Below are 14,888 nucleotides of genomic sequence, written 5' to 3'. Positions count from 1 at the left end.
AAGTTTAGGGCCTCAGTAAAAGTAGTGTGAAAGCTTTTTTGAAACTGCAATGTTATTTTTGACCAAGGTAAATCGAAAATAAAAATGCACCCATGAGCTGACTTTAAGTTTAGTACTCACGTAGCTGATGAATATCTTTATAGTCCCTGCTTGGAGGACAGCCAGTAATGGTGACAATTGGACAGGGATTTCCAGCGAGAGTGGCACAGAGAAACTGCTGCCGGAAATACATCTTAGTGGGATCAATTGACCGATGCAGCAACTTCAGATGAGCCTGACAAACATGAAATGAATATGTGTCATATCTTCTTGTCAACAAACAAGGCATATTTTGAATGGACATTTTGTCACCTCAATCATTGATTTGCTGCACTTAAGACGCTGTCTTGTTGTTGACATACAAAACCCAAAAGCAGTGAAGTTGGCACATTGTGTTAATGGTAAATAAAAACAGAATACAATGATTTGCAAATCATTTTCAACCTATATTCAATTGAATCCATCCATCCATCCATCCATCCATCCATCCATCCATCCATTTTCTACCGCTTATTCCCTTTCGGGGTCGCGGGGGGCGCTGGCGCCTATCTCAGCTACAATCGGGCGGAAGGCGGGGTACACCCTGGACAAGTCGCCACCTCATCGCAGGGCCAACACAGATAGACAGACAACATTCACACTCACATTCACACACTAGGGCCAATTTAGTGTTGCCAATCAACCTATCCCCAGGTGCATGTCTTTGGAGGTGGGAGGAAGCCGGAGTACCCGGAGGGAACCCACGCATTCACGGGGAGAACATGCAAACTCCACACAGAAAGATCCCGAGCCTGGATTTGAACCCAGGACTGCAGGACCTTCGTATTGTGAGGCAGACGCACTAACCCCTCTGCCACCGTGAACAAGATATTTAATGTTCGAACTGAGAAACGTTATTCAAAAAAAATATTAGCTCATTTGGAATTGGGGATAGGTTGATTGGCAACACTAAATTGGCCCTAGTGTGTGAATGTTGTCCGTCTATCTCACCGCTTGTCCCTTTTTGAGGTAGCATAGGGTGCTGGAGCCTATCTTAGCTGCATTTGGGTGGTAGGCGGGGTACACCCTGGACAATTCGCCACCTCATCGCAGGGCCAACACAGATAGACAACATTCACACATGAGGGCCAATTTAAAACAGTCTGCTTATTACCTTCAACCCAACTCTCTCATTTGAGTCACATATTAAGAGTGTTACTAAAACAGAGTTCTTTCATCTCTGTAATATCACTAAAATTTGTCCTATTTTGTCCACCATCGACGCTGAGATCATTTTCCACGTCTCGTCTTAACGTATTATTTTCGGGTCTCCTGATGTCTAGCATTTAAAGATTACAGTTGGTACAAAATGCGTCTCTTAGACTTTTGACAGGAAAAAGAAAGTTTGATCGTATTACACCAATACCGGCTCACCTGCACTGGCTTCCTGTGCACTTAAGATATGACTCTAAGGTTTTATTACTTATGTACAAAATTCGTTTTTTTGAATGTCTGTATGTGAAGCATTGCTATTCTTTGCACACAGTCAGAGCAAATTATTCACAGTTGAAGGCACATTGCAACAAATCATGAAAAGTAAAAGTAAGGCACTTTTTACTTCAGTTGAGGATGGAAGTTAGTGTGGTGACTTGTGCTATCTAAAGCAAACCAACATCAGAGCATTTTCGGCATTGCGTTTCATCGTGGACATGTGGACTACAGGCGCTTGTACGTCAATCAATCAATCAATGTTTACTTATATAGCCCTAAATCACTAGTGTCTCAAAGGGCTGCACAAACCACTACGACATCCTCGGTAGGCCCACATAAGGGCAAGGAAAACTCACACCCAGTGGGACGTCGGTGACAATGATGACTATGAGAACCTTGGAGAGGAGGAAAGCAACTGATGTCGAGCGGGTCTAACATGATACTGTGAAAGTTCAATCCATAATGGATCCAACACAGTTGCAAGAGTCCAGTCCAAAGCAGATCCAACACAGCAGCGAGAGTCCCGTTCACAGCGGAGCCAGCAGGAAAACATCCCAAGCGGAGGCGGATCAGCAGCGCAGAGATGTCCCCAGCCGATACACAGGCAAGCAGTACATGGCCACCGGATCGGACCGGACCCCCTCCACAAGGGAGAGTGGGACATAGGAGAAAAAGAAAAGAAACGGCAGATCAACTGGTCGAAAAAGGGAGTCTATTTAAAGGCTAGAGTATACAAATGAGTTTTAAAGTGAGACTTAAATGCTTCTACTGAGGTGGCATCTCAAACTTTTACCGGGAGGGCATTCCAGAGTACTGGAGCCCGAAATGAAAACGCTCTATAGCCCGCAGACTTTTATTGGGCTTTGGGAATCACTAATAAGCCGGAGTCCTTTGAACGCAGATTTCTTGCCGGGACATATGGTACAATACAACCGGCAAGATAGGATGGAGCTAGACCGTGTAGTATTTTATACGTAAGTAGTAAAACCTTAAAGTCACATCTTAAGTGCACAGGAAGCCAGTGCAGGTGAGCCAGTACAGGAATTAAAAATTTGCTGACTTGCACAAATATGTTCGGGTAAATGTTCTACTGCAGGGGTGGGCATTACGTCGATCGCGATCGACTGGTCGATCTCTGAGGGTGTGTCAGTCGATCTCAAGCCAGGCATTAAAAAATAGACATAAAAATGAGCAATCATCAATCATACCAAGACTTCACTTTTGTCAGTTGTTTGACATTCTCGGCACCCGAGGATCTTGTGAGATGACGCTGGCTGCTGCGAGCTCATATTTAAGAAAAAAATCACTAACAGGGCGGACGCAGAGAAAAACATTTTATTTCTAGAGACTCAGTACCTACTGTCAAAACTCTAAAGACCGACTGCACAGTTCCTGTCTTCACCATAAAAGACCTGTTTCATCCTGCCTGTGCTAACAAAATAAGAGTCTCAGAAAGCTAGCGTGCACAAGCTAGCAAGCTACGGAGTTTGATGCCAATGTATTTCTCCCCCGCCCTCAGCGACCGCTGTCTCACTTGCTTGCCCACCCGCACACTCACTGACGTCACTCACCTGCTGCCAGACATTAAAGGGCCACACACATATGCTACTCTCATAACAAAGTGTTTAAAAAGGAGTATGCAAGTTGGACAAATGAGATGTCAAATCCAACCACTTTCATGTGGTATTGGACAGAAAGGAGGACTTTTTTTTTCTCCATTTGAAAATGCGGACGTTATCAGCACCACTGTCTAATTCCAATCAATGCAAGTCATCAGAATCAAATACACCAACTTATATTCTTGTCTTCATGAAAGAAAGGAATCTTTGTGTGTTAAAAATGCTTGTATTATCATTAAACACCATTAACTTGTTAACAAAAATGTCTCTTTCATAAAAAAATAAATATAAATTCTCCTCGACTTGGTCAATTGAAAAGTAGCTCGCCTGCAGAAAAAGTGTGAGCGCCCCTGTTCTACTGTATACGGATAATCCGCTGACATCACACCTGGCAAAAATGTCACACATGGGCCAAATTCTAAACGTCTCATTTGGCCAAAGTATGAACGAAGACAAGATTGTTTTGTAAATATCTTGGCAATGCCTCCAAACAACACATAAACAGGTTAGAACAGTTGGTTTTGCATGATAGGGCCCATTTAAGTGTTTGTGGTTGGAATGTCTCCTGGTTTCCGTCATTTTGTTTTGTTGGCATTCTTGGTGTTCCGTAGATGTACAGTATAGCATCAGCAGGGGAGACACATTCAACATAGGACATAGCAACAATGCCTGGATGACATATTGTAAAATATTGTTAGGATAGTGAAATACATGAACTGACTCACCATTAGAGCAGTGTACGTGTAGGGGTAATGGTAGGCCAGGTAACAAACATCTTCATTGTGTTTGAAGGTTATGGTGAACGTCAGTGTATAAAATGTTGTTCTCCGACTACCACGAGCTGGACAAAAGTGGTTTCTGTAAAATAAAATTAAGAACATGTATGTTAAAGTGTGGAAACTTGACAGGATTTATTCTCACCATATAGAGCAACCCTCCCAGTCCCTTCTTTCCTCCCAGAAGATGCATCAAAAGAGAGGCCGGGAAAACAAACAGTTTAGCTGCAGTATGTGCTGCTTCTACTTTTCTCTGCATTTATTACTACAGCTCCCGGAAATTGTCACCAGACATCAGATATGATAGACGCAGCATGAAACTATAATCATTTTAAATGGCAACTTTCTAGCTTTAAGAAACACTACATAAATCAAGAAATCTAACATTTTGATAGTCTGTAAAAGTTAAATTTTTGTATCGAGCAGAGGAAAAAACTGATAGAATCACTCAATTCTGAGGAAAAAAATACAATCTCCTGTACATTTTTTTTTTTCAAATATAACACCTACATCAGATTAAATATGTTCATTAGTATGCAGTTAAAAAGGAGTGCTCACACCTTGGAAAACTGTTCTGGCTCCAACAAACCAAGGAGAGGATTATCGAACATTTTCAAGAAGGTAAAACATCACAAAATGTTGCAAAATATATTTATTGTTTCCAAACAGCTTTGTCTAAGATCTGGACCAAGTAGAAACAACATGGGAAGGTTGTAAAAGTCATGCATACTGGTAGACCAAAAACAACTTTAATGCTTCAAGACCAAAAACTCAAAGCAATATGTCTTGAAAACAGAAAATATACAGGAAAAAAAAAGTGAATAAAAAATGGGCAGATACCAGAGTCACTGTCAATAACCAAAATGTAATCAACTAACGGGGTTTGAATACAGAAAAGCTAAGCTAAGGCCTACAATAACACATACACAGAAAAAAAAAATACTATGGATGACTGGATGAAAGTCATAATCAGTGATGAATTGTAAATCTGCATGGGGCAAGGTGGTGATGCTGGAACTTTTGTTCATGCTAATTTCCCCAGTCATTAATGATATGGGCCTGCATGTCAGGTACTGGCACAGGGAAGATGGCTGTCATTATCGCTTTAATAAATACACAAGTTTACATTGACATTTTGGACACTGTTCTTATTCCATAAGGAGGTTTCTAAGAGGATGTTTGGGAATGTTGACATCATTTTTCAAGATGATAATGCATTTTACCATGGAGCGAAAACTGAAAAGTTTCCTTGAAGAAAGATACATAAAGGTCTATATCAGGGGTGCCCACACTTTTTCTGCAGGCGAGCTACTTTTCAATTGACCAACTCGAGGGGATCTACCTCATTTATATATATCATTTATATTTATTTATTTATGAAAGAGACATTTTTGTAAACAAGTTAAATGTGTTTAATGATAATACAAGCATGTGTAAATCATATAGATGTCTTTCTTTCACAAAGACAAGAACATAAGTTGGTGTATTACCTGATTCTGATGACTTGCATTGATTGGAATCAGACAGTAATGATGATAACGCCCACATTTTCAAATGGAGGAGAAAAAAGTTGTCCTTTCTGTACAATACCACATGAAAGTGGTTGGTTTTTGGCATCTAATCCATCCAGCTTCCATACACTTTACAAGAAAAACATTGGCGGCAAATTCCGTAGCTTGCTTGATTGACATTCACGGCACCCGAGGGTCTTGTGAGATGACGCTGGCTGCTGCCAGTTCATTATTATGAAAAAATGACAGAGAGGAAGGCGAGAAACACCTTTTATTTTAACAGACTTTCGCGCCGTTCCTTCCGTCAAAACTCTAAAAGCCAACTGCACATTTCCTATCTTCACAATAAAAGCCCTGCTTCATGCTGCCTGCGCTAACAAAATAAGAGTCTCAGAAAGCTGGCGTGCACAAGTGATGTGCACGCCAGCTTTCTGAGGGATCGCTTGTGCACGCCAGTTTTCCGAGACTCTGTATTTAGTAAGCGCAGGCAGCATGAAGCAGGGCTTTTATTGTGAAGATAGGAAATGTGCAGTCGGCCTTTAGAGTTTTGACGGAAGGTACGGCGCGAGAGTTTGTTGAAATAAAAAGTGTTTCTCGCCTTCCTCTCGGTCATATTTTCATAATAATGATCTTGCATTAGCCAGCGTCATCTCACAAGACCCTCCGGTACCGTGAATGTCATTTAAGTGACGTCTTGGTGAAGATTGATGATCACTAATTTTTAGGTCTATTTTTTTTTAAAAGCCCGGCTGGAGATCGACTGACACACACCCCGCGGTCGACTGGTAGCTCGCGATCGACGTAATGGGCACCCCTGGTCTATATCATGGCCTGCAAATAGTCCCTTTCTCAATGCAATTGAAAGTGTGTGGTAGTAGTTGTGGTCCATTACAAGACTCCAACCTCAAAGGTGATCTGACAACAGCAATCACAGAAAGTTGGAGCAAGATTAATTAATAGTACTGTTTTCACTTAAGTCCATGCCTCAGAAATGGCGAGCTGTTATAAAAGTCAGAAGTTGTGAAACTAAGTACTACAGGTGTTTTGTAGGTTTCTGTGTTTGTTTTTCATGATTCCATAATGTATTTTCAGAATTGTGTCACGCCTATGGTTCATGTTTTGTTTTGGTCATGCTATGTTTAGTTTTTTGGACATTTAGTTTTGTTTTGCATTTCCTTGTTTGTCTTACAATGCCAACTGATATAGTTTTCTGTCATGTCTGATCATGAGTTTTGTATGGTCATATTACCCTGAGCATCCCCAGTCTTATCTGTTCTCAAAACTAAGCAGTGTCTGTCCTGGTTAGTACTTGGATGGGAGACTGCCTAGGAATACCAGGTGCTTTGGACTCTAAGTTCCTTTTTTTTAGTTTTAGTTTTGTTACCGTGACAACCAATCAGTTCACCTGACTTGTCTCACACCTGTTTTCACTTATCATGTTCATTATTTAAGCCACAGTTACCAGTTAGTCAGTCTGGCAACATCACCTCATTCACGCACTCGATTATTTGCTTCATGCCTTGCAATGCTGTCCATTTTGTCCACGTGAGTTTTTGTTATTCATGCCACTGCGCAAGTGTTTTTGTTTCATCTTTGTAGTTTATAGTCTTTGTGCTAGTCTTTTGTTTCATAGCCCATTTTTTTGTACCGCCATTGTGCGCGCTTTTTGTTGGTTCCTGTTTTTAGTTTTAGTGTTAAAATAAAGATGTCTTCACCTTCACGCCGTTTCCACTCCATTCGCTTTGCACCTCGGGAAAACAAACCAAGACCAAGTCCTAGCCTGACAAATTGAGTGATTCCATATTGTTTCGCTCTGCTTAATGTAAACATGAAACTGTTTCTGACCACCACCATTTATTTTCTTGATTTATGTTAGTGTTCCTTAAAGAAAAAAACATTGTCATTTAAAATAACTATAATTTTATTTTAGGTCTGTTATCTAATTTTTTTAACAAAATAATCAACTGAAACAACATGCTCAAAGTCTGGAGATCCTATAATTTTAGCCAGAATGTTGCATCTCCTGAATACCCTGCAAACCTTGTATGTGTTATATAAAGTATGTCTAGATTCTCAGACACCCAGGTCAGAGTAACCCGCAAAGGTTGAGTCAAATATTTCAACAAACAAAAAAGGTCTAGTTGACTTTATTAGGCCTTTGTGGAAAGTTCATTCTTACCTGAAATAACATATGTCAGTCCCAGACCTGAGCCAGCAGGGTTGACCATTTAGTGCATCCCTTACAGAGTAAAGAACTGGCTGCATTCCTGTAGTGCATAAAAGAAAAACATGTTTAAGAAAAAAAATTGGTAAAAAATATGTAGATTATGCGATAAAAAACTTGCAGCTCATTTGCCAGAATTCTAGCGTAAATGATAGGGTGGCTTTTACACCAAATTACTGTAAATCGAAAAACCAACACCAACATCAATTTTATCATTCTCTACCAATACCCTTTGTTTTTGAGCATTTTGAGGTGAAAATCAAGGATTGTTTTTGTGCTTTGCTCTTTAAGGTGTTATTAGCAACAGTATTAAAGGTTTTAAGCAAATCAATTACAGTCACAGGGCAGCATGGTGAAACAGAGGTTAGTGCATGTGCCTCACAATACAAAGGTCCTGAGTTCAATCCCGGGCTCGGCATCTTTCTGTGTGGAGTTTGCATGTTCTTCCTGTGACCACGTGGGTTACCTCGTGGTACTCCGGCTTCCTCCCACCTCCAAAAACATGCACCTGGGAATAGGTTGATTGGCAACACTAAATTGGCCCGAGTGTGTGAATGTTGTCTGTCTATACGTGTTGGCCCTGCGATGAGAAGGCTACTTGTCCATGGTGTACCCCGCCTTCCGCTCGAATGCAGCTGAAATAGGTTACAGCACCCCCCATGACCACGAAAGGGACAAGCTGTAGAAGATGGATGGATGGATTTATAGTCATAATGGGATCCTGGGTGACAGTTAAAACCTGGGAGACAAGGGACAATTCATATCAAAAGTCCATATATCCATCCATTTTCTACAACCTGTCCTTTTCAGGGTTGTGGGGGGCTGTAGCGTATCCCAACTGCACTTGGGAGGACACTCTGGACAAGTCGCCATCTCAGCACAGTGATAACACGGACAAGCATCCACCATCACATTCACACAATGGGGCCAATTTTGTTCTGTCAATCAGCCTTAAGTTCTTAACAGTCATTGTAGTAACAAAGTAGGTTTAGATTTTTCTTGCTTAATAGTTCTGTTAGAAAATCAAAGGGGGGAAGTTTTAAAGGTATGGGGCCTGTTAGTTAAAGTTAGGTCAAACAAGGTAGCCTTCTCAATGTAGCTGGATCAGGGCAGACATCAGTTGTGCAACCTTCATGTCAAACACATTGCTAAACTTACAAATGATTCATAGCTGCCAAGCCTCACACTTTCTCACGCCACACTGGACATTGCTAACGCATATATTTCACAATTCACTACTCTATATCTATTTTTTTCGTGGTAATAAACTTCGGTCCTCGAGACTTGCCGTGACTTGACTGTGCTAACCAATCTCATCAGTCCCTTGAGCCAAAATTTAACCAACCACGGAAGCCACCACACTGCTTTCGATACCGTCGATCATAATATTTTATTAGAACGTATCAAAACACGAATTGGTATGTCAGACTTAGCCCTGTCTTGGTTTAACTCTTATCTTACTGATAGGATGCAGTGCGTCTCCCATAACAATGTGACCTCGGACTACGTTAAGGTAACGTGTGGCGTTCCCCAGGGTTCGGTCCTTGGCCCTGCACTCTTCAGCATCTACATGCTGCTGCTAGGTGACATCATACGCAAATACGGTATTAGCTTTCACTGTTATGCTGATGACACCCAACTCTACATGCCCCTAAAGCTGACCAACACACCGGATTGTAGTCAGCTGGAGGCGTGTCTTAATGAAATTAAACAATGGATGTCCGCTAACTTTTTGCAACTCAACGCCAAAAAAACGGAAATGCTGATTATCGGTCCTGCTAGACACCGACTTCTATTTAATAATACAACTCTAACATTTGACAACCAAACAATTAAACAAGGCAACACGGTAAAGAATCTGGGTGTTATCTTCGACCCAACTCTCTCCTTTGAGTCACACATTAAAAGCGTTACTAAAACGGCCTTCTTTCATCTCCGTAATATCGCTAAAATTCGCTCCATTCTGCCCACTAAGGACGCTGAGATCATTATCCATGCGTTTGTTACGTCTCGTCTCGATTACTGTAACGTATTATTTTCGGGTCTCCCCATGTCTAGCATTAAAAGATTACAGTTGGTACAAAATGCAGCTGCTAGACTTTTGACAAGAACAAGAAAGTTTGATCACATTACGCCTATACTGTATATACCTTTATATACATATATACGTACATATATACCTATACTGGCTCACCTGCACTGGCTTCCTGTGCACTTAAGATGGGACTTTAAGGTTTTACTACTTACGTATAAAATACTACACGGTCTAGCTCCATCCTATCTTGCTGATTGTATTGTACCATATGTCCCGGCAAGAAATCTGCGTTCAAAGGACTCCGGCTTATTAGTGATTCCCAAAGCCCAAAAAAAAGTCTGCGGGCTATAGAGCGTTTTCATTTCGGGCTCCAGTACTCTGGAATACCCTCCCAGTAAAAGTTCGAGATGCCACCTCAGTAGAAGCATTTAAGTCTCACCTTAAAACTCATTTGTATACTCTAGCCTTTAAATAGACTCCCTTTTTAGACCAGTTGATCTGCCGTTTCTTTTCTTTTCTCCTATGTCCCACTCTCCCTTGTGGAGGGGGTCCGGTCCGATCCGGTGGCCATGTACTGCTCGCCTGTGTATCGGCTGGGGACATCTCTGCGCTGCTGATCCGCCTCCGCTTGGGATGTTTTCCTGCTGGCTCCGCTGTGAACGGGACTCTCGCTGCTGTGTTGGATCCGCTTTGGACTGGACTCTCGCGACTGTGTTGGATCTATTATGGATTGAACTTTCATAGTATTATGTTAGACCCGCTCGACATCCATTGCTTTCCTCCTCTCCAAGGTTCTCATAGTCATCATTGTCACCGACGTCCCACTGGGTGTGAGTTTTCCTTGCCCTTATGTGGGCCTACCGAGGATGTGGTAGTGGTTTGTGCAGCCCTTTGAGACACTAGTGATTTAGGGCTATATAAGTAAACATTGATTGATTGATTGATATAAACCAATCGTAAGGTGGGTCTTGCCTGAGTTTCAGCCAGTGTTTCGGCCTGCGGGCTGTGGTGGCCAGCAGCGGCGCTTGACATTGCTACGGTCTGTGAGTGTATCAACTTGAATCATTTGGCGGTAATCTGAGTTGTGATCGGATTGAGATGGAAGGGGATGGTGGCGGGATACCTTCAAGTATTGTTAAATTGCTCAGAAAAAGAAAAGAAAACATTTATGACTTTTGGATGGACAACACGAAATATGTGCAAAAAACATCAAATTGGTGATAATATACTTCAAACCTCAAAACTAGTGAAGTTGGCACGTTGTGTAAATCGTAGATAAAAACAGAATACAATGAAATGCAAATCCTTTTCAAGTTATATTCAATTGAATAGACAAGATACTTAATGTTCGAAATGGGAAAACTATTTTCTGCAAATATTAGCTCATTTGGAATTTGATGCCTGCAGCATGTTTCAAAAAAGCTGGCACAAGTGGCAAAAAAGACTGACAGTTGAGAAATGCTCATCAAAAGCTTATTTGGAAAATTCCTACAGGTGAACAGGCTAATTGGGAACAGGTGGGTGGCATGGATGGGTATAAAAGCAGTTTCCTTGAAATGCTCAGTCATTCACAAAAAAGGATGGGGCGAGGTTCACCACTTTGTGAATCAATGTGTGAGCAAATTGTCAAACAGTTTAAGAACAACATTTCTCAACGAGCTATTGCAAGGAATTTAGGGATTTTACCATCCAGGATCTGTAAAATCATCAAAAGGTTCAGAGAATCTAGAGAAATCACTGCACGTAACATTGAATGCCCGTGACCTTGGATCCCTCAGGCAGTACTGCATCAAAAACCAACATCAGTGTATAAAGGATATCACCACATGGACTCAGGAACACTTCAGAAAACCACTGTCAGTAACTACAGTGTGTCTCTATACCTGTAAGTGCAAGTTAAAAGTCTACTATGCAAAGCCAAAGCCATTTATCGACAACACCCAGACACACAACCGGCTTTGCTGGGCCCGAGCTCATCTGAGATAGACTGATGCAAAGTGTAAAAGTGTTCTGTGGTTTGACGAATCCACATTTCAAATTGTTTTTTGGAAACTGTGGACGTTGTGTCCTGCAGACCAAAGAGGAAAAAAAAACATCCTGATTATGGGCACAAAGTTTAAAAGCCACGATCTGAGATTGTATAGGCATGTATTAGTGCCCAGAGCACGGGTAACTTACACATCTTTGAAGGGATCATTAAAATATCCCGAAATGATTAAATATGACCTGCTATCCCCGTTTAAATAAGAAAATCGCATTTCAGTAGGCCTTTTAAAAATTGGTCTCATTTTGTAAACGTTAACTGATTATTGTTAAAATGAAAGGCCATGTAACACAATGATTACTTACAAAAAAAACATTCAGTTTCTCAGTTCGAACATAAAATATCTTGTTTTTGCAGTCTATTCAATTGAATATAAGTTGAAAAATATTTGCAAATCATTGTATTCTGTTTTTATTTACGAATTACACAACTTGCCGACTTCACTTGTTTTGGGTTTTGTAATTCCTGGCATACCGCAGCGGTGGATGTGGTTATGCAATCATTATTAACAGATAAAAACTATTGAGAAAAATGATTCAGAATATGTCAAAATATATACAGATGCATCTAAATCTATAAATAAGAAAAGTAGACGTTCTAGCAGGTATCGCACAAGGAATAGTTTTGAATAAAAATAAAATTGCAACAATTATAATCTTTTACGGGGGAATTAATAGCAATTTACATGGCAGTTAATTAGACAGAGGAAAATGAAGCAAGTGTGTGCTCGGACTCCATAAATACAAAGAAAACCTAGTTTTTGAAACAAGACAGAATATAATATATGAAATAGTTCCGACTATCTAAATCAGGGGTGCCCACACTTGTGTAACACATATAGATGTCTTTCTTTCCCAAAGACAAGAATATAAGTTGGTGTAGTACCTGATTCTGATGACTTGCATTGATTGGAATCAGACAGTAATGATGATAACGCCCACATTTTCAAATGGAGGAGGAAAAAAGTTGTCCTTTCTGTACAATACCACATGAAAGTGGTTAGTTTTTGGCATCTAATTCATCCAGCTTCCATACACTTTACAAGAAAAACATTGCCGGCAAATTCCGTAGCTTGCTTGATTGACATTCACGGCACCCGAGGGTCTTGTGAGATGACGCTGGCTGCTGCCAGTTCATTATTATGAAAAAATGACAGAGAGGAAGGCGAGAAACACTTTTTATTTCAACAGACTTTCGCGCCGTCCCTTCCGTCAAAACTCTAAAGGCCGACTGCACATTTCCTATCTTCACAATAAAAGCCCTGCTTCATGCTGCCTGCGCTAACAAAATAAGAGTCTCGGAAAGCTGGCGTGCACAAGTGATGTGCACGCCAGCTTTCTGAGGGATCGCTTGTGCACGCCAGTTTTCCGAGACTCTGTATTTAGTTAGCGCAGGCAGCATGAAGCAGGGCTTTTATTGTGAAGATAGGAAATGTGCAGTCGGCCTTTGGAGTTTTGACGGAAGGTACGGCGCGAGAGTCTGTTGAAATAAAAAGTTTTTCTCGCCTTCCTCTCGGTCATATTTTAATAATAATGATCTTGCAGCAGCCAGCGTCATCTCACAAGACCCTCCGGTACCGTGAATGTCATTTAAGTGACGTCTTGGTGAAGATTGATGATCACTAATTTTTAGGTCTATTTTTTTTAAAAGCCTGGCTCGAGATCGACTGACACACCCCCCGCGGTCGACTGGTAGCTCGCGATTGACGTAATGGGCACCCCTGATCTAAATAAATTAAATAAAAATAAAGCTAGAAGTGTGCTTACATTTTTCTGGGTACCGGCTAACGTAGGAGTTGTGAATTACGAACAAGTAGATAAGTATGCACAGCAAGTAACTAGACCAGAAATAAACATGGATATGAATTAGTGAAGCGGAAGTGAAAAGTCAGTGAAGCGGAAGTGAAAAGTTTAGTTGAATAAAACGTCCCGTGATTGGCTGTCAATCAACTGACTCACACGTGACGCCACCGACAAGACCAAGAAGATACACACCGATAGTGACGTCACCGTTAGTGAAGTGTGCAGCAGATAAGAGGCCTTGTGAAAGTCATGCTCAAACTTTATTCCCACAGAAAAAAAAATACATTTTTGCATGTAAAGTTGCTCAACTTTATTTATGCGTTATTTTAGCATTCATTTAATTTAATAGCTGCTCAAATGTTAAAGCAGCTTTGTTATCTGTGAGAGTATATACATTATCTTAATTTTTAACCGCAAGAGGGTGCTGTTACCCCTCAAATGGAGACTTCCCACTATATTTTACTCAAACATGTTTATATTATTAGTACTATAACCCGTCATCTTGCCATATATATCAGTATTCATTAATTACTTCATATTTCTTTTTTATAGACCACACACACATATACAGCCACATATGTATAAATATGTTTTGAACTACACTAGGGGTGTCAAACTCATTTTAGCTTAGTGGAGGAAAATCTGTGCACACGTGTGCTGAACTATTTATAGCAGGGGTGCCCACACTTTTTCTGCAGGCGAGCTACTTTTCAATTGACCAACTCGAGGGGATCTACCTCATTTATATATATCATTTATATTTATTTATTTATGAAAGAGACATTTTTGTAAACAAGTTAAATGTGTTTAATGATAATACAAGCATGTGTAACACATATAGATGTCTTTCTTTCACAAAGACAAGAATATAAGTTGGTGTAGTACCTGATTCTGATGACTTGCATTGATTGGAATCAGACAGTAATGATGATAACGCCCACATTTTCAAATGGAGGAGAAAAAAAGTTGTCCTTTCTGTACAATACCACATGAAAGTGGTTGGTTTTTGGCATCTAATTCATCCAGCTTCCATACACTTTACAAGAAAAACATTTGCGGCAAATTCCGTAGCTTGCTTGATTGACATTCACGGCACCCGAGGGTCTTGTGAGATGACGCTGGCTGCTGCCAGTTCATTATCATGAAAAAATGACAGAGAGGAAGGCGAGAAACACTTTTTATTTCAACAGACTTTCGCACCGTCCCTTCCGTCAAAACTCTAAAGGCCGACTGCACATTTCCTATCTTCACAATAAAAGCCCTGCTTCATGCTGCCTGCGCTAACAAAATAAGAGTCCCGGAAAGCTGGCGTGCACATCACTTGTGCACGCCAGCTTTCTGAGGGATCGCTTGTGCGCGCCACTTTTC

The 14,888-nt window shown here is 40.8% G+C and overlaps 1 protein-coding gene across 2 annotated transcripts in view; it reads right to left on the bottom strand.

The window, feature by feature from the left end:
- The window catches only part of LOC133563518 (cytosolic carboxypeptidase 4), a 199,740-nt gene that overhangs the window by 60,714 nt on the left and 124,138 nt on the right, over positions 1-14,888 (bottom strand). For both annotated transcript variants that reach the window (XM_061917681.1, XM_061917680.1), the window contains exons 18-20: positions 7,595-7,682; positions 3,854-3,986; positions 121-274 (exon numbers count right to left, since the gene is read on the bottom strand). In XM_061917681.1, the coding sequence (XP_061773665.1) occupies positions 121-274; positions 3,854-3,986; positions 7,595-7,682 (375 nt within the window). The remainder of the gene's footprint in view (positions 1-120; positions 275-3,853; positions 3,987-7,594; positions 7,683-14,888) is intronic.

The sequence above is a fragment of the Nerophis ophidion genome, linkage group LG12 (assembly GCF_033978795.1).
Source record: "Nerophis ophidion isolate RoL-2023_Sa linkage group LG12, RoL_Noph_v1.0, whole genome shotgun sequence".
Lineage (NCBI taxonomy): Eukaryota > Metazoa > Chordata > Actinopteri > Syngnathiformes > Syngnathidae > Nerophis > Nerophis ophidion.
The sequence above is the reverse complement of the archived record's forward strand: the minus strand, read 5'-3'. Positions and strand labels throughout refer to the sequence as shown.